Source organism: Cucurbita pepo, chromosome LG14 (assembly GCF_002806865.2).
Source record: "Cucurbita pepo subsp. pepo cultivar mu-cu-16 chromosome LG14, ASM280686v2, whole genome shotgun sequence".
NCBI lineage: Eukaryota > Viridiplantae > Streptophyta > Magnoliopsida > Cucurbitales > Cucurbitaceae > Cucurbita > Cucurbita pepo.
In genome coordinates, this window is record NC_036651.1 from 8,119,185 (window position 1) to 8,134,716 (window position 15,532).

The 15,532-nt window shown below is 38.5% G+C and overlaps 1 protein-coding gene across 1 annotated transcript; it reads right to left on the reverse strand.

The window, feature by feature from the left end:
* Positions 1-3,614: 3,614 nt before the first annotated feature.
* On the reverse strand, positions 3,615-12,083 carry LOC111810503 (glycine-rich cell wall structural protein 2-like). Its single transcript, XM_023697211.1, has 2 exons — positions 11,987-12,083; positions 3,615-4,336 (listed from the first exon to the last, which is right to left on the reverse strand). The coding sequence occupies exons 1-2, from the start codon at positions 12,081-12,083 to the stop codon at positions 3,615-3,617; spliced, it is 819 nt and encodes a 272-aa protein (XP_023552979.1).
* Between the last annotated feature and the right edge of the window lie 3,449 nt (positions 12,084-15,532).

Here is a 15,532-nt window from a genome sequence, read left to right on the forward strand (position 1 = left end):
GATAGTGCTTAACATATTGAGAGTGATGTACTTTGTCAAATAACATGGTCGCAATTTTATTTTTAGATATATTATCTTATAGATATAATTTTAGAATCTCAACCTTCTTATATAATATTTTTTTAATCTATGGTAAAAGTGGTTCAAAAGGAGCTAAAGCAATGAGAAAGTCTTAAAACTAGCTAAAATAGTTAGAAGATCTCAATTGGATCATAGGTAGTCACTTCAATTGAACCAATCATATCATCATCTTCTATTTAAGAAAAATGTTAGAAAAATGTAAGATTCATCAGCATTCTATGTCTTGTCTTGAGTTAGTTTTTTCATCAAACTTGTAAATCTTGCATCTACGAAGTTAAGAGTATAAGTCATCAATGGTAATCTGCTTACAAGGGAAATCATGGAAGGAAGGCACAATACTCACTAGAAAATTTATGTTGACGTGAAGCGAAGGGATTTAGAGTTCGCAGTGGGATACAAAGTATTTCTTAAGGTGAGCTCGGAGAATATGTGCTAAAACCACTGCACCTAAATGGTGTGAAATTTCTCTATTTATAATAAAAAAAAATTACAAGGATATGGAAATAGCAATAAATGGAAAGATACATATGTGTAATGATTGTCTATNCCCGTCAATCGATTTCCTCTCACACCAGAAAAGAATTTCCCTTCGATTGTCGAAAAACAACAAGGGAGTCACGTCCCCCCAGAGAAAAGGACGAAGACGGTGTTAAAGTCGGAAGAGTCACCACAGTGGATGAAGGAGTCGATTTTGGCAAGGAGGTCGGCGACAACTTGGTTGGCAAAAAGGCTAGTGCGGCACTCAAATTTCAAGGGTAAATCTGTGCAGAAGGTCGATGAGCTTATCGAGATTCCGTATATTTTCGAAGTGAACGCTGATGAAGATCTTGATATTAGGGTTTCTGTGAAGGATGAAGGGTTGATTGGGAAGAAAATGAGAGAGGCTATGTTGGCTAAGGGGAAACCTATTATGTTGGAGAAGACGAGGTTGTATGTACAAAGTATGGCGAAGGGTGATTTGGAGGTCAAAAGGGTGGAGCTGAAGAGTAATCAATTGGCTCTGCTTGCGGCAGCCATGGAGACTTCCCCATGCGGTGTCAAAGCCAACCGGGGTGGTGGAGAAGAAGATGAGTAGGGGATTCAGAAGCCATTGAAAGTAAAGGATCTAGTTACTCAACTAAAAAGGCTCTGTTACATCAGAATATTTGCTAAAAACACCCCACCTAAATGGTGGGAAAAATCTCTATTTATAATCAAATAAATGGAAAGATAATGTGTAATGGAAGTCAAATATCTACATATTTTTCTATAATAAAAGATCAAATATAATATATATGGTAAACTATAATTTAGTACTAAATATCCATAACAACCTCCATGAAGGGTATTCTTAGGTTCGGGAACAAAGGGAAGTTAAGTCAACGTCCCATTGGACTATTTGAGATCTTGGAACGAGTGTGACAAGTAGCTTACCAATTTGCCCTATCACCTGTGCTTTTAGGAGTCCACAATGTGTCCTATGTATTGATGTTGCGATTATACATAGCAGACCCATCGCATGTAATAGATTCCAAACCCTACGGTTGGACAAAATTTTGAACTATGAGGAAGAACCAATGCAAATTGTGGCTAGAGAAGTGAAGACCTTATGTAGTCGAGAGATTGTGTTCAAGGTATTATAGTGGAATCACCAGCTTGAAGAAGTCACTTGGGAATGAGAAGAGGAATTGATGACCAAGTAGCTTGAGCTCTTCCGAGAGGAATGGATGTAGTGCAGAACTTGTGCATTTAAGTGAAGCTTTTAAAGACGAAAGTTTCTTGTTGGGGGAATATTATAAAGCCGAAGTTCTAGACCTAAAGCCCAATACATTAAAATAAACTCTAGGGTTCAGGTACATATAGCCAAACACACAGCCAGCCAGCCACCTCACAGAGCACGGAGCCTGAGATTAGCCAGCCACTCATGAACCCTAGCCACCACCTTTTTTCTTCCTCTCTATCATCTTCTTCTTTAAACCGCTGCTGTCCATCGCTCACGCCGTCCCACGCTTCCATCGCCAGTCGCCCTCTCACATTGGACAACCGCCGTAAGTCACCCACACTGCGGTTGCAAGTTAAACGTCATCGTCGTCGCCAGAACTACCATTTGGAGGAGCAAACAGTGAGTTTTCATGTGACTTATTTTTTGAGTCAAATCTCGATTTTGAATGGAACATACCCTTAATGCTCACCTCTAAATGTCCGTAGAATAACAAAGGTACAACTCGCCGACCAACGAAGTTACAACGTGGTATAACTCGCCAACCAACGAAGTTACAATGTGGTTTCTTTTTTTGGATAGTTGGGACTGGACCGAACCTCTACGTAAGAATAAGGTAAGCAATAAGATCCTATGATTTGTGGGGTCATTTTATCACGTTAAATTGGGTTGGTTAAACTTGGGGGTTTAAATGAAGGCTTGATTAAGTCGGAGTTGGATGAATATCTATAGGGGTGATTAGAAAAGAACTCTTTGGGAGGGACCTTTCTATTGAAACTTAAATGTTTTGTTTTCTTTAAAGGTTGAATATGTTTGCTATTGTATGGCTGTGTGTTATTGTATGATATGATGTATGTTGACCATGAAAATAAATATGTTGAGACCTATTGGATGCATATTATGTTCGATGATTGAAATATGTTTGGTGTGAGTTGTGTGACATGATGTATGTTTTCTCACGAAAATAAATGTTTTCGGACCTAATGCATGTATATTATGTTTGAGGATTAAGGAGGTTGTGGTAAGGGTTACACGCGGTGTGAATTGGGTAACTAGCCATTTATAATCATTTTAAGGAGTAAAGATCAATGTTGATTTTCATGTGGTAAGCGTTACATGAGTGAATCAGGTAACATGCCATTAATGGTCACTTGTAGAGTGATTGCAGAAAATGGTTATCAAGATAAGGGTTAAGTGTGAATCGGATTACCATCCATTGATAATCATTTTGAGGAGTAAAGGTGGATGTTGATCTTTATGTGGTAAAAACTACACGCTGTGTGTTTCGGGTAATTAACCACTACGGTTCCTCGATTTTGTTTGATCGTCTTTATCTATTTGACCCAATAGAGGAATTCCTTACCTAGTATTTTAATACTCACCTTGTTTTAAAAATGATTTTCAGGCGAGGTTGTAGCACAAAACTGACGAGCAGAGTGAAGAAGAGGCGAGGTTGTGGCATAGAACTAACGAGTAGGGTGGAGAAGTCAGTCATGGGTCAACTCGAGCATTTTTATATTTCCATCGAATTTTATGTTTTCATTGTAGACCTTTTTGCATTTAGTTTATGGGAACTAGGGAATTTTGTATGTTGAATTATTTATTTAGATTGAATGTATTCTAAACTTTGTTTAAAGGGTATGATTAATAAATTACTTCTTTTACCTATTTTTTTTGTAACGGCTTTAATTGCTATGGATACGAAAAGTCGGATTGTTACACATTGATTCGGTTCGAAAGCAGTTTCGACATAGATTTAGAAAACAACATTCTCTTACCCAATTTCTTTATTTTGTTGACATAATGAAGATTGGGTTGATACTTAAGAAGGGTTTCAATTCTTGTTTGAGATGGAGTTTGTGAGTGCATATCCACCGTCATAACCTCCTTCTTCTCCACTTCCTTTGCTATTATCATGTTCTCCTCCGTGACCTCCTCCACTGCCGTAAGCTCCGCCGGCCCCAATTCCAGAACCACCAGCATGGCCTCCGTAACCACCGCCGGCGCCAATGCCAGAACCACCAGCATGGCCTCCTACTCCGTCTCCCCTTCCATACCCACCGTCGACTCCTCCACCATTTCCATATCCATGGGAATCTCCATACCCATTTCCATTTCCATTTCCATTTCCATTTCTACTTCCATAGCCGATATCATGATCTCTTCCTTGCCCATACCCACCATTGCCTCCATTTTCATAACCTCCACTTCGCCCACCACCGTAACCAACACCATGATCTTCTCCACCTCCATATCTACTCCCACTTCCATATCCTGCTCCTCCTACGCCGGAGCTAACCCCTCCTCCGTATGCATTTCCTCCACCGTTACCATATCCCGAACCCCTTACTCCACCACTTCCATAGCCTGAACCTCCAAGAGCCGACCCTCCGACTCCATATCCTCCACCCGATCTTCCTCCATATACATTATCATAGGATTCGTCACGATGCCCCGAATCGTACCCTTCTCTAGGGTTAGGGCGATCGTAACCATAGTGACGTGTTCGGGGATCATAATCAAGAAGGGTTCGGGCAGCGGAAGCTAAACCCAACCCTACAAGGAGAAGAAAGGTAAGGCACAAGACTCTAGTGATAGCCATGGAGAGAATTTGAGATGCCTAGAATGAATCTATTGATCTCCTTATATAGGAAATTGTTGAGGGCTCATCAACTTCTCATGGGTGCTTAATGGTAAAGAGGGAGCCACATGGGGAAATAAAAAAGAAGGTACCTCCACAAATGTCGATGAGGCAAGCACTATAGTATGCCTTTTTCTCATATTTGGCTCACAAATTAAATTTGAACTAAATCATATGAATATTTATGTAAGGCTTTGATCTCATCTTCCATTTACAAGATCCCCATGATTTTGTAAGATTTAGAGAAAGATCAAAGAAAAGCTTACAAGTCTAATTGAAAGTAATATCTATGGTTCACTTTATTGGATATAACCTATAATCGAAATATGTCCAAACAAGTAAAAGAAGCAAAGGAAACCTTAAGCAACTAGATTTTCAATTTTCTTTATTGCTGTGAAAAAACATACATCTCGTGAGTATTTATTATGGAGAGAGCACTAACTAGCTTCTTAAATTTTTTTCTAAAGTTAAAGAACCACTAACGATCTTTCTCGTTAAAGCATAAAACTTGATCTACAATTTGGCAACTAGTACCAATTCTACTTAGTTGTTTCCTAAGTTAGTAACTTAGTCTACTAAGTATATTAATACTTATCCTAAAGTTAATTTTAGTGACTTATTCTACTAAGTCAAGTTTATAAGCTCACACGCTTAGTTTCAGTTCTTCTTGTTTTCCATTAGCTAAAGTTTTTTTTGAATTTCGCCCAACGGTGTTTTGGATTTCAAGTATTTTCATGTCGAGTTTAGTTACTTCTTAGTTAGATTTTGTTGCTCTAAATATTCTCATAGCGAAACTTAGATATTCTCTTGCTAAGTCATTTGACTATGGCGTCTTCTACAAGTTGACCCTCCAACCTAAATATCTCTTCATCAACAAGGATTAAGAGGAGCATTGAAGCATGATAACTTATTTGGTTTTACAAAGATATTTGTATGATTAAATTCACAATGGCTATAAAAATCCACTACATAAAGAACATTTTTTTAGTTAGGGTTCTTTATGCCTTTTCTTACTTAAGTCGCCATGAGATTTGAGACATGAAATAATGGATTATGAAACGACATTGCATTACTATNATCTACAATTTGGCAACTAGTACCAATTCTACTTAGTTGTTTCCTAAGTTAGTAACTTAGTCTACTAAGTATATTAATACTTATCCTAAAGTTAATTTTAGTGACTTATTCTACTAAGTCAAGTTTATAAGCTCACACGCTTAGTTTCAGTTCTTCTTGTTTTCCATTAGCTAAAGTTTTTTTTGAATTTCGCCCAACGGTGTTTTGGATTTCAAGTATTTTCATGTCGAGTTTAGTTACTTCTTAGTTAGATTTTGTTGCTCTAAATATTCTCATAGCGAAACTTAGATATTCTCTTGCTAAGTCATTTGACTATGGCGTCTTCTACAAGTTGACCCTCCAACCTAAATATCTCTTCATCAACAAGGATTAAGAGGAGCATTGAAGCATGATAACTTATTTGGTTTTACAAAGATATTTGTATGATTAAATTCACAATGGCTATAAAAATCCACTACATAAAGAACATTTTTTTAGTTAGGGTTCTTTATGCCTTTTCTTACTTAAGTCGCCATGAGATTTGAGACATGAAATAATGGATTATGAAACGACATTGCATTACTATAATATCTTTTTCATATCATTTATGCATGTTTCCCTAATTCCCACTTGAACAAAATACATTAAATAATCTCCCATTTGGAATACAATAATTGTGGAGTTAATCATCACACATTTTAATGATATTAAATCCATAGTGTTTGCACTAAAAAAAACTTAAAAGCACTAACATACTGAGAGTGATGTAACAGGGTTGTAATTTTATTTTTAGATATATTATCCTTTCCAATTATAAATATAATTTTAGAATCTTAACCTTTCTTATATAATTTTTTTTAATCTATGGTAAAAATGGTCCAAAAGGAGCTAAAGCAATGAGAAGGTCTTAAAACTAGCTAAAATAGTTAGAAGGTCTCAGTTGGATCTTAGGTAGTCAATTCAGTTCTTCTATTTTAGAAAAAGGTTAGAGTAACGTGTTTCTAGTCTGAGCGCTTGAAAGTGAGATTCATCCTCCTGAGTTAGTTTTTTCATCAAACTTGTAAATCTTGCATCTACAAAGCTAAAAGTATAAGTTTCATCAATTGTAATCTACTTATAAGGAGAAATCATCGAAGGAAGACACAATACTCACTAGAAAATTTATGTTGATGTGAAGCAAAGGGATTTGGAGTTCGAGGTGGGAGACAAAGTATGGCTGAGTTATGGAGTCTGCTCCCTGTATTTATAGATTGGTCAATGGCTATATCCGGTAAAGCTATATTTGGTAAAGCCATATATGGTGAAGCTATATCCGGTAAAGCTATATATGGTACATAGCTATATATAGTAGATGGTTAAATCTGGTAAAGCTATATTTAGTAGACTGAACCATATATATATCCCGTCCAGTAAAGCTTTGAAATGTACTTTCTATTCTCTGTACTCTCTTGTTGTACATGCCTGAAGTCATCAATAAAAAATCCTTTTAGCCAGAGTTCTCCTTGCAACTTCTCTCTATCCTTCTCTTTGTGTTCATCTAGATCGAGCGTGTGCGTTGTTGTGCGATCCTAACAACTGGTATCGATCCTAACAACTGGTATCAGAGCAAGGCAAAATTCACCACGATCTGTGAAGATGGAAAGTTCAAAGATTGGAATTGAGAAGTTCGATGGATCCGATTTCGGTTTCTGGAAGATGCAGATTGAAGATTATCTGTACCAGAAAGATCTTCACGAACCTCTGTTGGGGGTGAAGCCGGATACCATGACCACGGAACAGTGGAAGCTCAAGGATCGACAAGCCTTAGGGATGATCCGGTTGACGCTATCCAGAAACGTGGCGTTTAACATCATCAAGGAGAAGACAACGTCAGATCTGATGAAGGCGCTGTCAAATATGTATGAAAAACCGTCGGCTATGAACAAGGTGTATTTGATGCGTAGATTGTTCAATCTACAGATGTCTGAAGGTGGACGTGTTGCGGATCATATAAATGAATTCAATATGATCATAAGTCAACTGGGTTCGGTGGAAATTAATTTCGAAGATGAAATTAAAGCGTTGATTTTGATGTCATCCTTACCCGAGTCATGGGATACTGTTGTTGCCGCAATCAGCAGTTCCCGAGGATCTGATAAACTGAAGTTTGATGAAATTCGAGATGTAGTTCTCAGCGAAAGTATTCGCAAACGGGAAACTGGAGATTCATCAGGCAATGCTCTCAGTGTTGATCGAAGGGGAAGAAGCAAATCAAAGAGCTCAAACAAACATGGGCGTTCAAAATCAAAGAACCGGGGAAAATCTCCAAACAAACCCAACGTAACGTGTTGGAGCTGTGGGGGAAAAGGACACTTTCGGACAGATTGTACAAAGCTAAAGAAGAAGCAGAATCATAAATCTGAAGATGATGATGATTCTATATACACAACAGAAGATGCTGAGGACGTTTTAATCCTTAGTGTGGATAGCCCAGCTGAATCCTGGATTTTGGATTCAGGTGCATCGTTCCATTCGTCTCCAAGTAAGGAATTGTTTCGAAATTTCAAATCAGGAAATTTCGGGAAGGTGTATCTTGCCGACAATAAAACCTTGGAGATTGAAGGAAAGGGAGATGTCTCCATACAAACTCCAGCAGGAAATCAATGGACATTACAAGATGTCAGATACATTCCTGGTCTCAAGAAGAACCTGATCTCTATTGGTCAGTTGGATAGCACAGGCTATGCAGCAGAGTTTGGAAAGAGTTCCTGGAAGATTGTGAAGGGCGCCATGGTTGTTGCGCGTGGCACAAAATCTGGAACCTTATACACTACTGCAGAGTGTATAAACATGACTGCTGCTGCTGAGAGTGCTTCCAATTCAAGTCTATGGCACAATAGACTTGGACATATGAGCGTCAAAGGAATGAAGATGCTCACTGCGAAAGGAGCTTTAGAAGGCTTAAAATCTGTTGATATGGGTCTTTGTGAGAGCTGCGTTATGGGCAAACAGAAACGAGTTAGTTTCACAAAGGCTGCCAGAGAACCGAAGAAAGTGCGGTTGGAAATGGTCCATACAGACGTCTGGGGACCATCTCCAGTTTCATCACTTGGTGGATCAAGGTACTACGTCACCTTCATCGATGACTTCAGCAGGAAGGTATGGGTTTACTTTCTGAAACATAAGTCAGATGTGTTTACCACCTTCAAGAAGTGGAAAGCTGAAGTTGAAAATCAGACCGGCTTGAAGATCAAATGCCTGAGGTCTGACAATGGAGGAGAGTACAACAAATCAGAGTTTATAACATTTTGTGCAGCTGAGGGAATTAGATTAATAAGAACAATTCCCGGTAAGGCAAGACAAAATGGTATTGCAGAAAGGATGAACAGAACCTTGAATGAGCGAGCAAGAAGCATGAGGATTCATTCTGGATTGCCAAAGGCATTCTGGGCTGATGCTGTGAACACAGCAGCATATTTGATTAATAGAGGGCCGTCAGTACCCTTGAAGTTCAAATTGCCCGAAGAAGTATGGACAGGAAAAGAACTCAAGTACTCTCACTTGAGAACCTTTGGCTGTACTGCATATGTTCATGTTGATCCAGAGAAGAGAGATAAGCTTGATGCTAAGGCTGTGAAATGCTACTTCATAGGCTATGGCTCTGACATGTTCGGGTATAGGTTTTGGGATGAGAAAAATATGAAGATCCTAAGACACTGTGATGTGACCTTTGATGAAAATGTCATGTACAAGGACAGAGAGAAGATAAACTCTGAGACTACGAAGCAAGTGGGAGTTGAATTTGAGTGGCAAGAAAATTCACACAGTGATGGTACAACAGAAGCTCAAGAAACTCCTGATCCTATTGCTGAAGAACCAGACGTGGCTGATCCTATTGCTGAAGAACCAGACGTGGAGCAAGTTGCACCTGAACAGGTGTTGAGAAGATCATCCAGAACTACCAGAGCACCAGACAGATATTCAACCTCATTACACTATCTGTTGCTGACTGACGAAGGAGAACCAGAGTCCTTTGATGAGGCCCTACAAGTGGAAGATTCAACTAAGTGGGAGCAAGCCATGGATGATGAGATGAGCTCACTTGAAAGGAATAATACGTGGGTGCTGACTGAGTTGCCTACAGGAAAGAGAGCTCTGTTGAACAAATGGGTGTTCAAAATCAAGGTTGAACCAGATGGCAGAAGGAGGTTTAAGGCTCGGTTAGTAGTTAAAGGATATTCACAAAGAAAAGGCATTGATTATGCTGAGATCTTTTCTCCAGTTGTGAAATTAACTACTATCCGAATTCTACTGAGTATTGTTGCATCGGAGAATTTGCACCTTGAGCAAATGGATGTAAAAACGGCATTTTTACATGGAGATCTAGACGAGGAGATCTATATGCAACAACCCGAAGGATTTGCAGCTCCAAGCAAGGAGCACATGGTGTGTAAGCTCAATAAGAGCTTGTATGGACTGAAACAAGCACCGAGACAATGGTACAAGAAGTTTGACTCCTTCATGAGCAAGAGTGGTTTCCACAGAAGTGAAAAGGATCAGTGTTGCTACCTCAAGAAATACACTGATTCTTATGTGTTTCTACTCCTGTATGTGGATGATATACTAATTGCTGGATCAAGTATGAGGGAGATAAACCACCTGAAGGCAAGCTTGTCTTCAGTATTTGAGATGAAAGATTTAGGTGCAGCGAAGCAGATCCTTGGGATGAGGATTTCTCGAGATAGATCTGCTGGCACATTAAATCTATCCCAAGAGCAGTACATTGAGAAGGTGTTGTCCAAATTCAAGATGAATAACGCTAAACCCAGGACTACCCCCTTGGCAAATCATATTAAATTGTCAAAGGGGCAATCTCCCAAGACAGTTGAGGAACGTGAGCACATGGCATCAGTTCCGTACGCTTCTGCAGTTGGGAGTTTGATGTATGCTATGGTCTGCACTAGACCTGACATAACACATGCAGTGGGAGTTGTTAGCAAGTACATGGCAAATCCAGGGAAGGAACATTGGGAAGCTGTGAAGTGGCTTCTAAGATATCTGAGAGGTACATCCAATACTACACTTTGTTATGGCAATGGCAAAGTAGTTCTGCAAGGTTTTGTGGATGCTGATCTGAGTGGAGATGTAGACTCCAGCAAGAGCACATCTGGGTATATCTACACTATAGATGGAACAGCAGTGAGTTGGATGTCTAAGCTTCAGAAATGCGTTGCTCTTTCATCTACTGAAGCTGAGTACGTGGCCATAGCTGAAGCTGGAAAGGAGATGATATGGATGACAGACTATCTAGAAGAATTAGGCCGGAAGCAGTGCAAGAAGATCCTTTATACAGATAGTCAGAGTGCCATACAGTTGGTGAAAAACCCAGTCTATCATTCAAGAACAAAACACATTAGAAGACGGTACCATTTCACTCGCAGGTTAGTGGAAGAAGGCGATATGTGTTTGGAGAAGATAGAGGGTGCAAAGAATCCAGCAGACATGTTGACAAAATGTGTTGATGTTGGAAAATTAAAGCTATGCAAAGCCCTAATTGGTATGGTGTAGGATCAGTCTCCAAGTGGGAGAATTGTTGAGTTATGGAGTCTGCTCCCTGTATTTATAGCTTGGTCAATGGCTATATCTGGTAAAGCTATATTTGGTAAAGCCATATATGGTGTGGCTATATCCGGTAAAGCTATATATGGTACATAGCTATATATAGTAGATGGTTAAATCTGGTAAAGCTATATTTAGTAGACTGAACCATATATATATCCCGTCCAGTAAAGCTTTGAAATGTACTTTCTATTCTTTGTACTCTCTTGTTGTACATGCCTGAAGTCATCAATCAAGAATTCTTTTAGCCAGAGTTCTCCTTGCAATTCTCTCTATCCTTTTCTTTGTGATCATCTAGATCGAGCGTGTGCGTTGTTGTGTGATCCTAACAAGTATTTCTTAAGGTAGCCTCCATGAAGGGTGTTCTTAGGTTCGGGAGCAAAGGTAAGTTAAATCCACGCTTCATTGGACCATTTGAGATCTTGAAACGAGTGGGACAAGTAGCTTACCAATTGGCCCTACCACTTGTGCTTTCACGAGTCCACAATGTGTTCCATGTATCGATGTTGCAACTATACATAGCAGATCCATCGCATGTGATAGATTTCAAACCCCTATGATTGGATAAAATTTTGAACTATGAGGAAGAAGCAATGCAAATTGTGGCTAGAGAAGTGAAGACCTTATGTAGTCGAGAGATCATGTTTGTCAAGGTATTATGACAGAATCACCAGCTTGAAGAAGTCACTTGGGAACGAGAAGAGGAATTGATGACCAAGTACCTTGAACTCTTCTGAGCGGAAGGGATGTAGTACAGACCTTGTGCATTTAAGTGAAGCTTTCGAGGATGAAAGTTCCTTATTGGGAGAGTACGGTAAAGCCCAAGTTCTGGGCCTAAGGTCCAATACATTAAAATAAACCCTAGGGTTTAGCTCCATATAGCCGAACGCATAGCTAGCCAGCCATCTCACAGAGCTGCCTGAGATGAGCCAGCCACTCACAAACCCTAGCCGCCACCTTTTCCTTCCTCTTTATCATCTTCTTCTTCATTAAACCACCGCCGTCCATCGCTCACACCGTCTCGCGATGCCATCGCCAGTTACTGTCGCACATCAGACAATCGTCATAAGTCACCCAACTACCATTGCAAGTTGAACACCGTCGCAATGCCGGAACCACCATTTGGAGGAGCAATCAGTGAGTTTTCATGTGACTTATTTGTTTTGAGTCCAATCTCGATTTTGAATGGACCATACCCTTAATGTTCACCTCTAAATATTTGTATCGTAACCAAGGTACAACATGTCAACCAATCAAATTACACAAGGTTTCTTTTTTGGATAACATGTCAACCAACAAAATTACAACAAGGTTTCTTTTTTAGATAGTTGGGACTGGACTATGTAGGAAGAAGGTAAGCAATAAGACCCTATGATTTTTTTGGAGTCATTGTATCACGTCAAGTTGGGTTGGTTAAATTTGGGTGTTTAAATGTAGGCTTGATCTAAGTCGGAGTTGGACAAATATCTATGGGGATGATTAGAAAAGAAGCTCTCTAGGCGAGGGACCTTCTTATTGAAACTTAAATGTTTTGTTTTTTTTAAAAGGTTGAATATGTTTGCTATTGTATGGTTGTGTGTTGTATGATATGATGTATGTTGACCATGAAAATAAATATATTGGGACCTATTGCATGCATATTATGTTCGATTATTGAAATATGTTTGGTGTGAGTTGTGTGACATGATGCATCTTTGCTTAAGAAAATAAATATTTTCGGACCTAATGCATGCATATTATGTTTGATGGTTAAGGGTTACACACTGTGTGTATCGGGTAACCAGCCACTAATGATCACTCTGCTGGGTGATCGTAGGAAATGGTTATCAAGGTAAGTATTACATCAAGGTAAGGATTACACATTGTGTGAATCAGGTAACCAACCATTGGTAATCATTTTAAGGAGTAAGGAGGGATGTTGATTTTCATGTGGTAATGGTTACGCGCTGTGTGAATCAGGTAACATGCCACTAATGGCCGTTACTCTGTGGAGTGATTACAAAAAATGGTTATGAAGATAAAGAGTTACACGTTGTGTGAATCATGTAACCATTCGTTGATAATCATTTTGAGGAGTAAAGGTGGATGTTGATTTTCATGTGGTAAAAACTACACGCTATGTATTTCGGGCAATTAACCACTAAAGTCCCTCGATTTTTTTTTTGATGATTTATGTATTTGACCCAAAGAAGAGTTCCTTACTGAATATTTTAATAGTCACCTCGATTTTAATATGATTTCAGGTGAGGTTGTGTCACAGAAGTGACGAGCAGGGTGAAGAAGTCCATCATGGGGCAACTTTTTTTGACTCAAATTGTGTTAGAGGCCACCTAGCTTATGGGGACTAGGGAGTCAAACTGAGTGAACTTTTGGTTTTAAGTTAGTATGTTCTTGAATAATTTATTTAGATGGCATGTATTCTAAACTTTGTTTAAAGGGTATGATTTAAAATATTCGAGATATGATTCAAAGTATTCAAACTACCAAAATTTTAGGAGATTGTCAGTAGATTTAAATGTATCTAGATTTCCATAATTTGTTGTTTATGGTTAGTGTATAAGCCGATAACTATGAGAATTGCTTAATAATAGAGTGAGAAAACAATAATAAACACTGCAATAAATATTGGAATTGGGTAATAATAGAGTGAGAAAACCATAATAAAACACAGCAGCTTTATCTATTCCTATCTGTTTCAGTATTCCTTTCCCCAACAACTTTGTTATCAGAGCAAGTTCCTGTTAACACAAGGGTGAGTGATTATTTTTTTTCACAAAACAGAAACCGTAGTAGCTATTTTTTCTTTCTTTGCATCGCTATTACCAATTTTTAATGGTGAGAAATATGAGTGGTGGAGCATCAAGAAGAAGACCTTGCTCAGATCGTAGGAGCTATGGGACTTGGTGGAGCACAAGTTCGTAGATGTAATTAGAACCTACAATAGATGAAAAAGAGAGACTAAGAGAAACCAAGAAAAATGATGCCAACGCTCTGTTCATTATTCAGCAAGCAATTCATGAGACTATTTTTTCACGAATTGCAGCAGCAACCACATCAAAGCAAGCATGGTCAATTCTACAGAAGGAGGTACAGGGAGATTCAAAGGTCATAACAGATAAATTGCAATGTCTAAAACGTGATTTTGAAACTTTGCTCATGACGAATAGCGGATCAATTGCTGACTTTTTGTCAAGAGAAATGACAATAGTCAGTCAGATGCGTACTTATGGAGAGAAAATTTCAGATGAAACAATTGTTGCAAATGTGTTGAGAAGCTTAACTCCAAAGTTTGACCATATAGTGGCTGCCATAGAAGAAGCTAAGGATCTATCAATACTCTTTGTTGATGAACTGATAGGCTCGCTTCAAGCTCATGAGTTAAGAATCAATAGATCATCAGAAAGGAATGAAAGAAAAGACACTACAAGTGAAGGAGACAGCCAACAACGAAGGCAACAAAAAAGAAAATATTCATTTAACAGGTAGAAGTAATGGAAGAGGAGGATCTGGCAGCTTCCATGGTGGCCATGATAACAAGGGTAGATGGAGAAATGATGGACAAAGACAATTCAATGAACAAAGAATGTCATAACAATATTACCATTGCAGAAGGTATGGGCACACAAAAGCTGATTGTTGGTATAAAGATCAACAAATGAATTTTGCAGCAGAAAACAAAGAAGAAGAAGAAAAGCTTTCTATGACATGTATTGGTATTAATCCAAAGAAAGGTGACTTATGGTTTGTTGATAGCAGATGCTCGAACCATATGACAGGTACCAAATCCTTATTTCAAGAGCTTGATAAGATGCAAAGAATTAAGGTGCAACTTGGAAATACAAAAGAGATCCAAGTTGAGGAAGAAGGCACAGTGAAAGTCGAAACTAGTCCGAGTAAGATAAAACTATTAGATAATGATACAAGAGAGATTATTGAGACAAGGGTCAACTCTAGTGATCTCCTAGTGCCTCCACTACAACACAAAATTTGTTAAATTTATCATCTTCAGCATCATTAAATAGCAACTCTTCTCTTGAAGAATTTTCGGATGAAACACCTCCAAAGAAGTATAAATCTTTAGCTGACATATATGCATCATGTCAATTTGCTCTTACTGTTTCAGACCCTATGTGATATGAACCAAGAGACATCAATCATACAATATACTTCAATGAAGATGTGAAGAAAAGGCTGTCAAAATTATCAAAAGATGTTTCAATTCATGCTACAGAAGAAGAATGAAGTTTGATTGTTGTAAATTTTTGGTGGGTTACAATTTAGAGTAATTTAGAGTTATTGTATTTTAAGACTTGAAGATATAGTAAAAGAAGCATTTATGCTCTTCTTTAGCCAATGGCTAAGTTTCTTTGCAATTCTATGTAGTTTAGGTTGCATGTAGAATCATTCAAGCTTGACATGATCAATCTTGCTTGTGGAGTGATTCGAATCTCAAACAA

Coding starts and splice junctions, on each gene's coding strand:
- LOC111810503 (XM_023697211.1), bottom strand. CDS start 12,083: ATGGACGGCGGTGGTTTAATGAAGAAGAAGATGATAAAGAGGAAGGAA. Junction 4,337..11,986: donor GGCTCATCTCAGGCAGCTCT/GTGAGATGGCTG, acceptor TTCTCCTTGTAG/GGTTGGGTTTAGCTTCCGCT.